Below are 13106 nucleotides of genomic sequence, written 5' to 3' on the forward strand. Positions count from 1 at the left end.
AAATAAGTGAAATTTGTTTCAAATTTTGAGACTTCAAATAAGCACATTTTGCTAGTATGATTGTACCTCGTTCTCCTTTCTGACACTTCTTTCTTTGCACTGTACACTTTCTTGTCTCACTGGTGGGGGGACACAGGTTACCCTTTGCTGATGGATGTTGTGTTATTTCTCGGACCCGTGTTTCAGTCCCTCTTTTGAAACCACATGTTTTTCCTTTCTTCATGCATGGACTCCAAGGACTCCATTCACTTGCCTCACAGTGCACTGAAATAGAACAGCAGAAGCAGGCTCAGCGGGCTCACAGATACTTTCACAATTGTTCAATAAACAAAAAAGTTTGCTTCTATGAATACTTGCTCAAATTCTGAGAAATCCTGTAGAACGAATTTGGGCAAGATGACTTAAAGAAAATGAAGAGAAAGGGAAAGGCAGGAATATAATGTTTTCATGTTTTTAGTGTTCATAATGTCAGGTAAACTCATTCTTGCTTTAGGTTTACTTTTCACTGTAGATTTATAAACCCAGGCACTAATATAATTACTCACAATTGACCAATGTTTTATAATTTCTAGAGCACTGCTACAATTATTGATTGATCCTGACCATAACTTGATAGACTAGTCATTATTATGTGCTACAGATCTGCTTCTCAAACTTCAGCATGCAACAGAATCACCTGGAGGGTTTGCTGAGGCACAGACCGCTGGACCCCACCCCTAGAGTTTCTGATTCAGTTGTCTGGGATGGGGCCTGAGAATTTTCATTTCCAACAATACATGTGGTGCTGATTTGCAGATCCAAAGAACACGCTTTGAGAACTTCAGAGCTAGAGAATGGTTAAGCAAAAAAGGCATCCAGGTTGTTGGCCTGGATTCACTCCCTTTCATGTGCAGTTGAATACTTAAATATTATCATTTATTAACAGGTATGGTTCAGGCATAGCAGCATCGATTTTAAGTGGATTCTGGGTCAATTTCAGCTGATAAACTGCTTCTAGAATTAACTTGGAGTGATTTCTAAGATGAACAGATTAATTTTTCTAAAGCTTCTGTAGATTTTTTCCTCCTTTTTCTGTATGTTTTAATCTCTTCTTTTCAATCATGGCTTTCCAGGAGTCTTGTAACAGGTTTCTGCACTTCTTCTTCTTCTTTTTTTTTAAAAAAATATTTTATTTATTTATTTGACAGAGAGAGACACAGTGAAAGAGGGAACACAGCAAGGGGCGTGGGAGAGGGAGAAACAGGCTTCCCACTGAGCAGGTAGCCCAATCCCAGGACCCAGGACGACTGAGCCACCCAGGCGCCCCAGATTTCTGCACTTCTAACAAAAATAAGTATCTGCAAGATACTATCATTCTATTTATGTTCATACAACTTCCTAATTTGCAATAACTGAAACAGCTTGCAGCAATAATTCTTTAGATAATAGAGGATTCTTTCAACAAAACATGTTTCCATTAACCTTTCTTGCTGCCTTCTGATTTAAAGGATCCTTATTTTAGAGCAGATTTCTGTCTTTCATGCAACCCCAAAACATATAACCTAAATGTTTTAGAAACTTAAATTCTTTTGCCATACATTTTTTCACATGCTTTTATAGTTACCATCAGGTATCTGAAGGTAACAGAGTTAAATGCAAATGACTAAATAAATGAATTTAAGTTTCTGTAAACTTAAATGAACTTTACTGAACCACTCTTAAGCTAGTTTTCATGTTCAGTAATAACATAATGATTTTAGTCAAAGAATAGAACAATAGGGGCAACTGGGTGGCTCAGTCAGTTAAGCATCTGCCTTTGGCTCAGGTCCATGATCCCAGAGTCCTGGGATCAAGCCCCACATCGTGCTCCCTGCTCAGTGGGGAGTCTGCTTCTCCCTCTGCCCCTCACCCTGCTCTCATGCTGTCTCTGACACACTCTCTCTCAAATAAATAAATAAAATCTTTTTTTTTTTAAAAAAGAATAGAGCAACAAAGTCACTTAATGATATTATATCTTTTACCAATTAAGGACATATCTACCAACATGATATTAATGATGCAAAAGCAGTGGATTTTTAGCACAAATAAAACCACCTCCAAGAAAGCAAATGGAAAAATAAAAATCAAAGTTTGTGAGCTGTCACTTTGTCTAGTATTCATTTATTGTCAGAACCAAGAGAACTAAATTAGAAAAAAAAATTACATGATGTGAAAATGACCCGAATATTGGTGCTTTTTCACAATTGCAAAGGTGGTCTAAACAAATGCGTATTTAGACTTTAGGAAAAAAAAATTTTTAATTATAACTAAGAATCCTTAGTTTTATGATAAATGGTTCGAAAAATGAAATTCCTTTTTTTTTTTTTTAAGTAGGCTCCACAGCCAGCATGGACCCCATCATGGGGGTTGAACTCACAACCCAGAGATCAAGACTTGGGCTATGATCAAGAGTGGATGCTTAAGTGACTGAGCCACCAAGGTGCCCCTAAAATATGAAATTCTAATGACAGTCTTAGATAATTCCATTGAGGAAGAAGGAGGGAAAATATTTAAAACTTATAAGTTCAGATATTAAAAAGCTTTAATACAAAAGGATAGTTAAAAAGCCTTGAGAGGAAGAGAAATACTGTAGTATGAATCTATAATATTAGTTTCTAAAAATATTTCTGGAAAATTGGGAACTTTGGAAAACGTGTAAAGATAACAAAAAAGGTATTTAGTTTATATTCAGATCATTAAATGAACGATACAGAACTGAGACATCATTGGTTAAGAGGTAAGTAAGAAAAAAATTACTTTCTCTATTTCTTCTATTTTGTGTATTAAAAACAATATTAACACTGGAACTCTTTAACTATTCACTAATGAAGCAAGGGTCTCAAAAAAGTCATTGGCCTCCTGTCCCCGGAAGTGGTCACGCTGTGGTAGTCTGGAATGCTCTAAGAGGGATTCTTGAATTGGGAGAAAAGCTGAACTGGATGTTCCACCAATGATGACCTTACAACACCATTACTCGTTTACTCTCATTTTTGTTGACCAATTGCATGGTTCCATTGAGAACATAACAAGGGCATGTTCCTTTTTACTCACTGTTTAAAGTTGGATATCTCCTTCTGTGAATACTTGAGTAAGGCCAACTCTCCAAGAGAAGAAATAAGGATGACACAAAGACAGTGCAGAAAGGAAGCAAATATCTAGAGCATAAAGTAGAAGAACTATATTCTTCTATAAAATTGGGTTCAACGGACAATTTATGCCTAATTTGACAGCAAAGCATGAGGAGTGGATACGTTGAGACATAAGTCTTTCACCCTAGCTCTATATCAGGGTGGCATTTTCTCTGTTTATGAACCTTCCTCTTAATAATAATCTGGGTAATCCCTTCTCAGCCCTTTGGCTAAGATCAAGTGTAGTATCTGTTCTTAGCGGTTTAATCATAATCTGGGTAAGAAACAAGTCACACAATGTAGATTTCACAAAGGGAGGGACACATTCTTCAATATCTTCGGTAAGCACCAGAGAGCTAGAGTCAAGATACTAATAATAGCACTGACAATCTGTCCTTGGAATCATTATTTCAAGTTCTCGGTCCTAGTTTCATATCTGTTGAAGGAATAGGCTTTAATGTTCCTTTGTGATAAGCAAGCAGGTGATCATTTCTCGGGAAATTCTGGGGCAAGCCCAGTCATGGCCCACCTACTGCTTGTTGGCTAGACAGCACATGATGGGAGGCATCCCTTATGGCAAGCAACAAGAGATAGCTCTGAACAAAAGTTGTGGATTTGCACTATTACCCGGTCCTAGGTCATTTATACCTAACCGTTCAATGAACCAGATTCACTAAATAGCTTTTAGATTGTTATAAATTTCTTAAATTTAATTGTATTAAATAGTTTTTGTCTAAATAGTAATATAAATTACCAGTCAGCTTTACTAGTTAATCTAACAATGCCAGGTGCTAAATGCTCTCTATGATAGAAAAACATTAATACATTTAAGATAAACAGCCTTTCAAGGACTGAATGCTACACTTTCAACAACTAAGAAAATCTACACATGCTCCCCTTTTCTTGGGTAGAGAAATACCACAAACTTTTTGCAACTTATCTGAATTTCTGTCTTTGAATACTCCACAGAACTGTTTCCTATTTCTTCCACAGTTTGGAACTTATTACCTTTAATCATCAGCCCTCAGGACTTACAAAGAGATGAACTTGAAGTGCTTTCTCATGTACGTTTTACTCTATTTCTAAGTTGTTTCTCTGCGTCTTTATTGACTGGAGGAAAAAAAAAAGACTAAACCAAAATGAGCCATCAACTGTTTCATGCTTGCTGTTTTCCAGATGCTTCTGAAATTATCTTTAAAATATCATCTATTCATTTCATTCTCCTACAAAGTTTGTTTAAAATAAGTGTTTCTTGTTGACTGAAACAGTTAAACCACCACTTTAGAGTATTACTCTAGCACTTTTGATTCTAATGTATCTATCTGCGGGGACCCCAGGGGAGTCTTGGAGACTATCTTGTACTGAATCAGGAGGACATTTGTGTGCATATGCCAATATCAGTGCAGCATCAAAGGTTCTTGTAGCTCTTGCCCAGGGGATTTTGAGATTTAGTATGCTGTTTTCCCATTTGGTTTAGCATCTGCTCCCCAACTGTTCATCAAACTCATAGCTGTAGTAGCTGCTCAACATTTAAAAGAGGGAAAATAGAGCCTGACAGTGATCTGTTATTTAGACAAACAACTGGTCTGAGGGACCTCCCCTCCAGGAAATTCAGCCTGCATTTAATCAGACCCTGTGACTTGTGTCCTTCTGTCACTTTGAGTGAGTCCCAAATCCTCTCCTTGTTTCTAAACACCTGAGCAAGCAGGACATTTCAGCAAAGCAGTGCGAGAGAAAAAAGTCAGATTTTTAACTATACCAGGTCCAGTTCTGTAGATCTTTGGCTCATCTACTGAGTGTCAATGGGCTATATCCAGAGAATGCTTTCTCCCCTTGGAAAACAACATTGCTCACTGCTTGACATTAGACCTAGGTGTTTTGTGAAACTCTTGTCCTAATGTGGAAATTTATTTTAAGACCAAATATATATGTGTGTGTGTGTGTATATATATATATATATATATATATATATCTCATATAATACATATGCAAGTATGTCTATAATAAATTACTATAAGTAGAACTTCATTGTATCATAATGATACAAAATAAATATGTAACGATCAGAATAGCTGAAACAATTACCAACAGTCTCTAAGAAATAATGGAGCACCCATGGGGTGTTAAATTATATTGTGATACATGCTGGGTAAGGCTGTAGGAACTCTGTTAAGATAGTATCTTTGTAAGGAAGGATGAAGAAAGCGTCTTGGAAATAGTCTCTCAGGTAGTTGTGAAATAGGACTTTAAGCAGCACTTCTATGGAGACTGAAATTATCATCTGAGGTATTTCTCCTCCCCTGTAAATCTTAGAGATCCTTCTCACCAATACTGACGCACTCCATGGTATGGTTGTTGGCTTCCAACCCTTCTGGGCAATTGTCAAGGCACTTTCCAAGGTGTAAGTAAAATCCACTTTTACACTTTGTGCAGAAATTTTTGTTGAAACAGGTATCACAGTCAGCTTTGCATTCTGAAAGAGAAAAAAGGAAAGAAATATGCTTTCATTATCTTCACTTACCTATTGCTGGTCCAGGTCTGCACACTTACATCACAGGTACATGTGACTTTGGTGTCAAACACATTTAGAATTCAAAATTAATTGCCAAACTGAATTATGGATTCCCCCACAGTCATTTAGTTGATGTACATCAGCCATTGATTTCAAAATTATTGTACTGATAGCCCTATGAAAAGTTTTTGGCAATATGTCTACTGCCAAAAATGTTTATAAGAGCAAGTATCTATTTATATTAAATGACAGCAAAAAGTTTTTCATCAGAGCTTTAATGAAATATACTAGATATTGCTTTTGGGCTGTTTTGGGAGTCTATTCGTTCATTCAACAAATATCTGATTGTGCACTATGTGCCTAGTACTATTCTAGATATTGCTTGAGAGCAGTGCATACAAGAGATAAGAACCTCACAGAGCTTACATTTTAGGAGGGGTGACACAATAAACAATAACAACATTTGACCCTTACATGGTGATTACTATAAGTCAGATACTGCTGCAAGTATTTTATAATATTAAGTCACTTAAGAGGTTTAAGTTGTGGAGGTTATTGTGAGGACAATCACCCAGTGAGGTAGCCCCTATTATAACTTCCATTTTACAGATAAGGAAACCGAGCCTCAGAAAGATTATGTAACTAGCCCAGGACCATAGAACAGAGTGGTTTTGGAAACCAAGCAGTCTAGTTCCAGAGTGATAAGTGCTCTGGAAAGAATAATGATGACAATAAAAGGTAGGAGAAAGATATGGCAAATGACCGATAAGGGGAAAAGGTTGACTATTGTGAGTAGGGTGGCCATGGAATGCCCCCTGAGAAGGTGACATTTGAACAGAACCTTGAATGAGAGAGAAGAGCCAACCAAGGAACAATGTAGGCAAAGAGCTTTCCAAACTGGCAGAACAGTGAGTGTAGAACAGTAACTGCAAAGGCCTTGAGGTGGGAAGATCCTGCAAGAAGACCAGTGAGGTCAGCGCAAAATGGCTGCAGTGCAGTCACAGGAGAAGAGTTTGAGTGGAATTTAGATTCCAAAAGGTTACTAGGTCTACAGTGGGGAGAGCAGACTTCCAGGGTCCAGAGAAGAGGAGATATGAGAGTGTTTTCAACATCTATTTCCAACAGATAGATAAATCTTTCATTTGCTATACTAGAATCCTTCTTGAAGCAAAAGTAGCTGAATTTATTCTTTAAGTTATTAAATACTTGGATGCTGTGACAGTAATGGAAACTCAGCTTATAGTACTTTTCTATAGGTTCCATGAGGAATAACCAGGTTCTCAGTTTTTGCTTTTACAATGAAAAACAACAAGAACACAATACTCTAGTGCTTTTTATAAGAGGTGAAAAGTTTCCTGCTGTGAGGGCTAAGTCCAAGTATGGTTTAGCCTAATTATCAGGTAAATATCATTATTTCCTTAACACTGAATATCACAAATATGCTAGAGGCCAGTTCAAATCTGGAAAGACCCCAAGGATGAAATAAAAACATAATGCCATGTAGCACTTACTTGTACACTTATTTATATCTGGATATCGAGTTCCATAATATCCACTTGGACATGAAGAGAGACACACTCCAATCTGCTTCATGCCAATTCTTTCCAGAACAAAAAATAGTCTGGGCTTACATGACAAACATCCATTGTAATCTGAACACGTTGCACAGCCTCCTTGGCAGCCTTGACTGACGTTAGGATGCACTGAAGAGACAAATGCAGAAAGACAAAAACAAATGTTAAATTATAAATATAGAAATCCAATGACATTCTCTAGGCAGGAGATACACTTTGTTTCATTAGCTTTCAATTGGTGGCAATGGGTGAATGAGTTGGGATTTTCCCCTCTCTTTTCTATGATCTAGTGTTTCCCTTTAATACATACATATATTGTTTTTAATTTAATTAGAATTTGGGGATTTAGAAACTAAGAATATACTGCCTCAAACTATTTATAGATCTCTCTCTCTCTCTCTCTCACACACACACACACACCGTGAAAATATTCTCATTGAACTAGCACCCTGGAAGATTGGAGACTGGGTAATTTTGCACTGAAATCAGTGCACATTAGTTTGCTTGTCATTTATGTGCTGGATGAAAAGCATGAATCTAATTTCTTCAAGCAAGGATGACAACATAGACGAAAACTTAACTTGAGTATCTTTTAGGATATCTTTTTTCAACTGTGTTCTATTAGAAAACACGGTTTTATTCTTTGTTCCAATGTAAATTGATTCTGAAATTATGTAGTTCCTTGGAACCCTCCCATGCTTTCTTAAAATATTTCCTCCTCTCACATGAGTTTTATATTTATCAGTTCAAATTGATACAATGATGAAAATGTGATATTTATCTTACTAGTATTTCCACATGATCATATGTGGTTGTTTATATATCTAATTATAATTTATAATATTTATAATGTTCAACATTTTATCTTTGGGGAGAGAATACTTATAGTTCTTTTGTTTTCATTTTCCACCTATTCAAGTGAAGTATTTGGTGAGAACATGACAGTAAAGAATACTACACATATTCATGTGTGTGGTGAGCTTGTTCATTAGCAAGTCTGAATAAATATAAACAAATATGTGGAAGATTCATGTTTACTTAAGATCTTCACAACTTTAAATCTTCTTATGACTATTAACTGGTCATCAACACATACATATGAGCTGAGGGAAAACTGCTGACTGAAGTACATCTCTCCCATATCTGGTATTTGGGATGATTTCTTCTCCTTGTGTATTCTGTGTTCAAATACAATATAAGTAGCTTTATTGTCCTTCTAGGAAGCCAAAGGGAAGAACTGTGACTGTTATGAGAAACAAAGGTTGATGCACAGGAGTGCAAAGGCATCTCAGTGTATTCTGACTTCTTTTGTAGGTGGTGGGGGCGGGGTTGGGCTCTGATGGGTCTTGACATTGTCAGGTCTGACTTCAGAGTGATGTTTGGTTCTTGCTAAGTTCTTTACCACAGAAAAAATCCCACCAGGCTTAGTTAGAAGGGGGTACCCATAAGCCCAATCAGCCTTACCACAGGGGTGCAAGGGTTAGCTACAGAGAGGTCATTTGGTTGACCAGCATCCTCTGCCTAGAGGAAACCATCCCTGAATCAGCCACAGGAACCACAAGCAGCTCATTCTCATTCCAAGACGTTTTGTAAATAAACTGAGGAAGTGTGTGGGGGAAGGAAAGTCTGCTTTTCCTGTACATACTCCTCTATGGGGTGGGGCGGACATATAAAGTGGCACAGGAGGTTTAGACATTATAGGACCTGGGGGACTTGTAAGTGAAAACTGTTATCCAAGTAACAGGATCATTTTTCATGCCAGTAAGTCAGTATTGGAGACTTACAGAAAATGTGTACATATTTTAAGTAGGGAAAGACCCTAAAAAGAAAAGAGATGAAGAGAGCTTCCTGTGCTCAGAAGCTAGTTTGGTCCATTTTAAGACGTGAGAGCTACAGGTAAAAACCTGTGAAAACTTCTCATAAGAACTGCCTATGGAGAAGTGGATCTCACTGTGAAAGAAAATCACTTCAAGCCCAGGGCAGTAAGGGACTCTGAGTTTGAATGAAGATGGGTTTGACTGGTCCACAACAACCTATCTCTATCTCTGAAATGCAGTGCTCAAAGGAAACACAATTGTAATTTCAGCACCTTGAAACTTTAAATCAGTTATGAAAATAAACATGATTTATATGGGCAAAGCCTCAGGAACTGATAAGTCTTAAAATACATTTCATTTTAAATTTTAGGTTTTGGATGTTTGGAAACTTCTCCAGGAAAAGACCCCATAAAAAGTCCCACGGTTGGTAACGGTTCCCACCGAAATTATGAGATGTGCCAAAGTACCTTGCTCAATTCTTTCTTTAAAACTTTCACTGATGAAATCTAACACAATCAACTCATAACGTTGTGCTATATTCTTCTTGTTTGCTTTTTTTCATGTTTTGCCTTTTTAGACAAAACTTTTTGGCAGAGTAGATTTTTGAGTAAAGAAGACATAATTGTCCTAATTGGCAAGGAAAATTTCTGTTTGTGTTTAATCAGGAAGTTTTGAATATGGGCAGGCACAAATGATGGCAAACTTTATTTCTTCAGGAAGGTTTCAGTGTTATGCTGTGGGAAGTGGGAAAAATTGAGACTATGAAGCTCAGATACTATGATTCTAGATTTTTTTTCTTTTACAGTTGAGTAGTAATTGTTTCTTAAAAGCTGTACAAGGGTCACTCAAATTATACAGTCAGTATTACACAAGTAGGTACAAATTTCCCAAACTTCATCTTAAGGCGAGTTTTTACTTTTTATATAGAAACCACAGAAAAGGGCGCCTGGGTGGCTCAGTTGGTTAAGTGACTGCCTTTGGCTCAGATCATGATCCTGGAGTCCTGGGATCAAGTCCCACATCAGGCTCCCTGCTTAGCAGAGAGTCTGCTTCTCCCTCTGACCCTCCCCCTTCTTGTGCTCTCTCTCTCAAATAAATAAATAAAATCTAAAAAAAAAAAAAAGAAACCACAGAAAGCTTTGGTCTGGATTGACTGTAACCACTCTTTCAGCCTTAAAATCTTTGGATTCTAAAGTCAGAAAATTAAATTCTACTTTTTCACACTTCTTCTTTTCCATTCTAATAATAACAACTTCATTCTGTATTTCTGAATCACCTTTTTTTCAAACAATGTTTTTGGACTATTATTTCATATGAGCAATGGAGGTGTTAGTGGTGATGAGGTTTCATATAATATCTAAGGTTTAAACCTAATCTTAGAAAACAAGTTGAACAAAACTAAAAGGCAACCTACAGAATGGGAGAAGATATTTGCAAATGACATATCAGATAAGGGGCTACTATCTAAGATCTATAAAGAACTTATCAAACTCAACACCCAAAAAACAAATAATCCAGTCAAGAAATGGGCAGAAGACATGAACAGACATTTCTCCAAAGAAGACATACAAATGGCCAACAGACACATGAAAAATTGCTTCACATCACCTGGCATCAGGGAACTACAAATCAAAAGCACAATGAGATACCACCTCACACCAGTCAGAATGGCTAAAACGAACAAGTCAGGAAACAACAAATGTCGGTGAAGATGCGGAGAAAGGGGAACCCTATTACACTGTTGGTGAGAATGCAAGCTGGTGCAGCCACTCTGGAAAATAGTATGGAGGTTTCTCAAGAAGTTAAAAATAGAGCTACCCTATGACCCAGCAATTGCACTACTAGGTATTTACCCCAAAGATACAAATGTATTGATCCGAATGGGCACCTGCACCCCAATGTTTATAGCAGCAATGTCCACAATAGCCAAACTGTGGAAAGAGCTGAGATGTCCATCGACAGATGAATGGATATACACACACACACACACACACACACACACACACACACACACATACATACAATGGCATATTACTCAGTTTTAGAAAGGATGAATACTTACCATTTTCATTGACATGGATGGAACTGGAGGGTATTATACTGAGTGAAATAAGTCAATCAGAGAAAGACAATTATCATTTGGTTTCACACATATGTGGAATATAAGAGACAGTGCATAGGATCATAGAGGAAGGGAGGGAAACTGAATGGGAAGTCATCAGAGAGGGAGAGGAACCATAAGAGACTCTTAACTATAGGAAACAAACTGAAGGTTGCTGGAAGGGAGGGGTCAGGGGGAAGGGGTAACTGGTTTCTGGGCATTAAGGAGGGCATGTGATGTGATGAGCACTGGGTGTTATACACAACTGATGAATTACTGAACTCTACATCTGAAATTAATGATGTACTATATGTTGGCTAATTGAATTTAAATAAAAAAAAGAAAATGAGTTGAATTTATCACTATGTAAGTGGCCATGGTGGGGCTAGAGGAGGGAACACCCCAATTATCCACATCAAGAAGGAGACTGGCATGAGTTCAGTGCAATTGATCCCAATGGGATCACTGATTTTGCAGATTTTATGAAATATCCAGGAAGTGATGCTTAATAGATGGAACTTAATATTGTAATGGTTGCCAGAGATGTAAATGAGAGTCTCTGGCTGTAGCTACTTAATTAGAGAAGACATCTTGAAAGGGGAATTGAAGAATGCCTGAAGAAGGAAACATAGTCCAAAATAAGGGACATTTGGTAAGAGAAAAAGACATACTTTCAGCTGATTTTTAACAATATTTTGTATTTCTACACCATTTTTTGCTTTCAAAGCATGCATCTCGCAGGAAGCTAAATCCACTGTGGTAACTATCATTAGTAGTATAGAAGCCATCACAATTATTTATGTTGAAACCTCAAACTAGGACTCAAAGAAATGCTGAAATTGTAAGACAAATAGCAAGTTTACATTAAAGTTAGAACCTAGATCTTTGATATCTGGTAACTATCTCTTTATATATAAGTAAACTTTAGATATGTAACAAGGTTAAATATGAATGGAAAAATGGGCAAAATTCATGGGAACTTTAAATCGGCACTTTCTTTTTACAAATGTGTCAAGTACATGGTAAAATTAGTGTATCTTTCCCCAAAATTGGGAAATAGGAAAGCATCTTTTCTTAACTGATATACAAAGGTTAAGTACGAAAAGAGTATATATTAATGCATAATTTAAACCAATTTTCAGTGTCAGACTGTTGATACTCCCTGAGTGACTTCAATTTCTATAGTTGTTGAGACTTCCTACTATTTCTCTATTTGATAATCTTGTGATGCATAACTGATGCAACAGTTCATAAAGGCTATTGTCATGAGAGTTAATCCAACTTTTTAAACAAGTTTTATTTATTTTAGAGAAAGAGCAAGTGTCGGGGGGCGGGTAGGGGCAGAGACAAAGGGAGAGAGAGAGAATCTCAGACTCCCTGCTGAGGGCAGAGCTAAAGGGGGTAGGGGGTTGGACATGGGGCTCCACTCGGGGCTTGATCTCATGACCCTGAGATCATGACCTGACCCAAAATCAAGAGTTGGACACTTAACCGACTGAGCCACCCAGCTGCCCCTAACTTTTTTGATAAAACATCCAGAACATAGAGTTTTAAATGGTACAGCATTTGGTAAATACACAATCTTTGGGGGCGCCTGGGTGGCTTAGTCAGTTAAGCCTCTGCCTTCAGCTCAGGTCATGATCCCAGGGTCCTGGGATCAAGCCTCACATGTCAGGCTCCCTGCTCAGATGCTCCTTCCCGCTTGTGCTCTCTCTCACTAACTCTGTCACTATCTGTCTCTCTCTCTCAAATAAATAAATAAAATCTTTTTAAAAAATACACAATCTTTGGCTAGTTCTCTTCAGTATTTATGATGTACTGAACCAACTGCAGCATTAACATCTAAGCTCCGTTTCTCTAAGAATTTAAGTGTAAGCCTCAAGGATTTGCCTTAGTTTAATCCCCTTCTAAAACCCAACTGCAAATGTACGCACATCTACTGTAAATTGCTATGTG

At 37.4% G+C, this 13106-nt stretch overlaps 1 protein-coding gene and 1 pseudogene across 1 annotated transcript in view; one reads left to right on the forward strand and one right to left on the reverse strand.

The window, feature by feature from the left end:
- RSPO3 (R-spondin 3) overlaps positions 1-13106 on the reverse strand; it is an 88145-nt gene that overhangs the window by 48332 nt on the left and 26707 nt on the right. The window contains exons 2-4 of the mRNA XM_028116996.2: positions 7170-7361; positions 5473-5619; positions 67-264 (exon numbers count right to left, since the gene is read on the reverse strand). Coding sequence (XP_027972797.1) covers positions 67-264; positions 5473-5619; positions 7170-7361 — 537 coding nt within the window. The remainder of the gene's footprint in view (positions 1-66; positions 265-5472; positions 5620-7169; positions 7362-13106) is intronic.
- LOC114219568 (U2 spliceosomal RNA) lies at positions 3357-3473 on the forward strand (annotated as a pseudogene).

Source organism: Eumetopias jubatus, unplaced genomic scaffold, assembly GCF_037043125.1.
Source record: "Eumetopias jubatus isolate StellerSeaLion01/CBP00866 unplaced genomic scaffold, mEumJub1_p1.0 scaffold_6, whole genome shotgun sequence".
In the NCBI taxonomy this organism is placed as follows: domain Eukaryota; kingdom Metazoa; phylum Chordata; class Mammalia; order Carnivora; family Otariidae; genus Eumetopias; species Eumetopias jubatus.